Below are 5306 nucleotides of genomic sequence, written 5' to 3'. Positions count from 1 at the left end.
AAATCATTCTTCTGCAATGGCAATCTCCATCCTCTGATCTGAGCTCCATGGAAAACCAGTGGGGTGAGCCAAAGAGGAGAATGCACGAGTGAGACCCTTGGAATCTGGACGATCTGGAGGGATTATGTGCGGAGGAATGTTCTCAAATACCTTGCTCTCTGTTCTCCATCTTTGTGGGACGTCATAGAAGATTAAGAGCTGATTTATTGGCAAAGGGAGGCTTTACAAAATACTACATACAGTGGTGCTAATAATGATGGTACTTGTAAAATATTAGAAAATAAATGTGCTTCCCTTCAAGATTGTATTTTTCCTCATTGTTTTCATTGTGAGGCCAAGATAAACTGCCATCTCCTATACCCTTTTTACTCAACCTTCCTAGAGGCGCCAATATATGAGGAGAGCACTACATATCCAACAGTTATTGTCTGTCAGTTTTTTTAAATACTGACGCTATACAGTAGTTGTGTACAAAAGATCCTCAACGGTGCCCTGTCTGTCATATTGTAAAGCCTGCCTCCATGTCAGATGTGTTTGTGATTGGCACAGGAGGTGTGTGGAAACACAGAGCGTCTCTGGACATTACAATCACTGTATTTACAACTATCTCATAATTCTATCGCAGACCATTTTGCCCTTGTGGTAATAAGTGTACGTTCACGCAACAGGACGTTATATTCCATGCAAGATAAGTAGGCTACTTTGAATATAGGCTATACTTTGAACATTCACTAATGCGAGGTGAACTTTAAAAACTGCCCGCGGCAACATAGGAACACCTGAAGCAGAATCGCTCAAATGTCAAGTAAAGCCATGCGAATACACTCCACAGATTAACCTTTTCTGTATAAAAGGGCTGTGTGTCTGTTCTCTCATCACTCCTGATCTGCTCTGAGAAGCATCAGCAGCCTCCACTCACAATGGCAGCCACCTTCTCCAGCCACGTCTCCATGTCCTCCGGATCATCCATCGCAGGGGGATGTCTGGGCTCTCCCTGTCCGGAGGTGGAGCTCGCATGAGCGTAATGCGGGCCGGCAGTGTCTACGGCGGAGCAGGAGGATCTGGAGTTCGCATCTCCAGTGCTGGCGCCGGGTTTGGTGGTGGCGCTGGATTCGGCGGTGGAGCAGGGTTTGGGTTCGCTGCTGGCGGTGGTGGCGACTTCAGCATGGCCACTGGTGGTGGAGCTTTCGAGGCCGTTGTTGGTAACGGGAAATTCACCATGCAGAACCTGAACGACCGCCTGGCCTCCTACCTGTCCAGGGTGCGCACCCTGGAGAAGGCCAACGCCGAGCTGGAGCTGAAGATCAGACAGTTCCTGGAGGCTAGGATCGGCCCTGCCGTGCATGACTTCTCTGGCTTCATGGTCACCATCAATGACCTCCAGGCCAAGGTGGGTGTTGGGATATCCAGTATCAGTGCAGAAACTCCGTTTACAATTAAAGACCATTTTTAACTTTACACGCATGCTGTAGGCTATGATGCATGAATTAGGGGGATCATTCCACACTTCAAGTAGAGCTGTAACAATTGTATATTATTATTGCTTGTTTTATGTGCTTTGTGCTCTTTTAACATTACATTTTATCATAATTCGTATTTTCTTTAGGTGTAGTAAGTCTATGTGACCTTTTAACACCGGCCCAGATATAAAATAGCCATTTTGGCTAATTCCGCCATATTTGCATTTCATGTAATTAATGTGCAATGTTATATAATGTCAAAGGAACCTTACATAAATACACAATAACATGTGCATACTTTCATTACCTGTTCTAGTACCTCGTTTAATCTTATTTTTATGTTTATATTTTTACTTTAAGATTATGGGCATCATCAGTTTTAAGGGAGTATCTGTGCTGGGTATTGACAACGCCAAACTGGCTGCCGATGACTTCAGAGTCAAGTGAGTGTTATCTCTCTTCTACTCTTAGAACAAAGTTTTATGAAATCGTATTCCGTTATATCAAAGAAAAGCTTGCAGCAGCACAGCACACCACAGAAAAACGCATGTGTCTGATTTAAGGTCGCAGCGCCCTCTACTGGAACGTCTGGCCAGATGCACATGCAGCCGGCGCGAACACATCCACAGTATATGTGTCTCTTGACAACTTAATGATAATTATTAATAACTAACTTTTATTATTTCAGATTTGAGGCAGAGCAGGCCACACGTCTCTCCATGGAGGCTGACATCGCTGGACTAAAGAAGGTCCTGGATGACCTCACCCTCTCCAAATCTGACCTTGCCATGCAGATCACGGCCATTCAGGAAGAGACCGCCTTCCTGAAGAAGAACCACCAGGAGGTCTGTTGCTTTACCTTCCTTGTCCATATCTCCATGTGATCTTTGATTGGCTATAACATACTGTATGTCTACTCACTTGCAAGGAACATTTTACAGTTTTGAAGTGTATTATAATCCTCTTGGCCATTATTATCATCTTATCCATCCACCTGATGTCGTCCTCAGGATCTCGTGGCTCTTCATGCACATGTCGGCAGCACAGTAAACGTGGAGGTGGACGCTGCTCCTCAGGAGGACCTCATGGCAGTGCTGGCCGGCGTCCGTGAACACTACGAGGCTGTGGCCGTCAAGAACAGGAAGGAACTGGAGAGCTGGTTCCAGGCGAAGGTGAATACAGCTAAACCTGCTAAGCATGGATCAAAACTGGAGTTAGTAAACAAAGTTAAGGCCAACAAATAAGTTTTTAGCCTAATATAACAACAACTGTTTGTTATCCAAGTCAATTATAGTTATTATCTCAAATATTGATATTGTTAATTGTGTCATCTAAATCAATTAACAGTTTTCATTGAAACTCAAAAATACTACATTCTACAATAACAAAACGAAGGCTACATTGAAGAGGCAACTCCCAGTAACATTGTTGCATTTTCTTTCCCTTGTCCAGACGGAAGCACTCAGCAAAGAAGTCCTCACAAGCACAGGCGTCCTCCAGACGTCCAGCTCAGAAGTCACGTCTATGAGGACCACAGTGCAGGCACTACAGATCGAGCTGCAAGGCCTCATCAGCATGGTGAGTGGACCCTTAAACAATGCCATAGTAAACTAAGCGTCATGGTTATTAATATCAGACCTATACATCTCCTAGAAGATATCCTAATCATTTGTAGGCTTAGGGCCTATAGCTCCCCTGATAGCACAGGGGCGTTGAATCCACGTTGAATCAACCTCTGCCGCTTCAAACAAACGTGGATTCAACGCCCCTCAACGCCCCTTTGCTATCTGGGTCATTATTGCTGAGGTCAATAACTATTTACAGAAGGCTATTATTACAGTAGGCTGTCCTATATCAATGGGATGCAACATTAACGGTAATATAAGATCATTAATAACAGCAATGGTATTGATATTTATAATGTGGGAGGCAACGACTCTTTATATGTCTTACTGAGGTGTTTTCTTCTTATTTGTTTGTCTTAGAAAGCCTCCATGGAAGGCACCCTGACAGAGACACAGACCCGCTACGCGAGCATGCTGGCCGGCTTCCAGGTACAGGTGAGCAGCCTGGAGGAACAGTTTGGTGCCCTCCGCGGAGAATTTGAGTGCCAGGGCTACGAATACTCCATCCTGCTGGACATCAAGACCAGACTGGAGCTGGAGATCGCCGAGTACAGAAGACTGCTGGACGGAGACGCATACGCGGCCTCTTCGTACTCGTAAGTAGACAACCACGTGCCTTTGCCTTTATTCCGACAGAACAGTGAAGATAGACAGGAAGTGAGTGGGTGAGAGAGATGGGGTGGGATTGGAACATGACCGCAGGTCCGATTCAAACCTGCCACAGTGCCCCAAACCAGCCTCATTTAAAATTAATTACAGTTGATTAAACTCAATACCAGTACAGTCTTGGTGACCACTGTCTCTCTTCTCTTTTCCAGAACCATGTCATCTTCATCATTATCAACATCATTATCGTCATCATATTCGGCATCAGCATCAGCAGCGGCAGCAGTATCAGCAGCAGCAGTAGTAGTGGCCGAGCCCGTGGTGTCCACACGTACAAGAGTGGTGACAGTGACGGAGGAGCTGGTTGATGGAAAGGTGGTGTCTTCATCCACCTCCTCCTCCCTTGTCGCGTAAGGAGGTGCCTCAACCAAAGTGGAAGGTCCTGATCCACTTGGCACTAATCATACGGTACCTATTGATTCACCTGAGCACAAGACAGGATTTCCCCTGCAGTTTGTCACTACCAATAAAACACCTGTCTGGTGTTCTCTCTTTCCCTTGTTTGCAAAGATTTCTCTAGATTCTCTGAATGTTTTAATAATATTATGTCCTGTACCTGTGTAGATGATGAACTCCCCAAATACCTCACAATGTCATCTTAAGAAACATTGTTCCATCATTTGTGCACACAGGTTTTCACAGAGTGATGAATACCCCTACATCTTACGCTCTTTTTCATACCTAATTGTGTTGCCAGATACTCCTTTTGTTTTCTTTATCATTGCACAGCTTTTCCAGCATTTTATTACCTCCGTGTTCGGTGGTAGTGGGGGAGGGGCATGAGAGTAAACATTCAAAATTTTGGCTTAGGCCCCTCAATCTGTCAGACTTGCCAACTGCAGCTTTAAGTCTGTGAGTCTTTAGTCCTTAGTCCTCAGAGCTCACTTTGGGATTCAGCCATTGAGTTTGAGAGATTATAGGCATAAGGGTTAAACATACTAACAGGAATGGGACATCACCTGTGACATATTGTTTTGTTTTTTTGTAATGTTTATTGATTTTTCAACATGGGGAAGTATATACAGCATTTGTCAATAATGGTAAAATTTTCCCTTAACCCCACCCACCCACCCACACAATCCCTTACCAACACATGGATCAGCATTAGTCAGAGTACAAATACATGTTTGAAGCAATCATACAAAATAAACACACACACACCTTATAGAAAAGGATTGAAAAAAAAAAAAGAAACACCTATTTACAAAGCAACTCTTTAATCATATCAATGCCATGCAGCCAATGATTGATAGTGGAAGGCTTTGGATGGTTAATTCTTGCTGAGGAAAGTTCTAGGTACATAATGTCTAATACAGTATACAACCAGTGTTTTACAGAAAGATCATGGGGTGGAAGCCATCTCTGAACCACAAATTTTTTGGCTGTGGTCATACCTGCTAACCAAAGTGTCCTTGTTTTCTCTGTGATACGAAATTTTGAATCATCAAGAAAAAGATGTAATGCAGGGTCCATTGGAAATGTGATGTTTGTTAAATTGGATATGGTAATAACTACAGTGTTCCAGAAAGAAAATAACCTCTGGGCAGCTCCATAA

At 43.9% G+C, this 5306-nt stretch overlaps 1 protein-coding gene across 2 annotated transcripts; it reads left to right on the top strand.

Annotated features, from left to right (window-relative positions):
* Window positions 1-979: 979 nt before the first annotated feature.
* LOC143102795 (keratin, type I cytoskeletal 50 kDa-like) lies at window positions 980-4059 on the top strand. Of its 2 annotated transcripts, none has more exons than XM_076266600.1 (7): window positions 980-1390; window positions 1821-1903; window positions 2149-2305; window positions 2471-2632; window positions 2913-3038; window positions 3446-3675; window positions 3960-4059. In XM_076266600.1, exons 1-7 carry the CDS (start codon window positions 980-982, stop codon window positions 4057-4059), a joined length of 1269 nt encoding a protein of 422 aa, XP_076122715.1. The 2 variants fall into 2 exon arrangements, with proteins under 2 accessions (XP_076122715.1, XP_076122716.1); XM_076266601.1 differs by lacking the exon at window positions 3960-4059 and having other exon boundaries at window positions 1016-1145; window positions 1185-1390; window positions 3446-3685.
* The last annotated feature ends 1247 nt before the right edge of the window (window positions 4060-5306 follow it).

The sequence above is a fragment of the Alosa pseudoharengus genome, unplaced genomic scaffold, assembly GCF_046254945.1.
Source record: "Alosa pseudoharengus isolate Yale_2024_CS ecotype anadromous, Long Island Sound unplaced genomic scaffold, YU_APseudo_1.1 YU_APseudo_1.1_scf_4, whole genome shotgun sequence".
Lineage (NCBI taxonomy): Eukaryota > Metazoa > Chordata > Actinopteri > Clupeiformes > Clupeidae > Alosa > Alosa pseudoharengus.
This window is presented reverse-complemented; position numbering and strand designations above follow the sequence as displayed.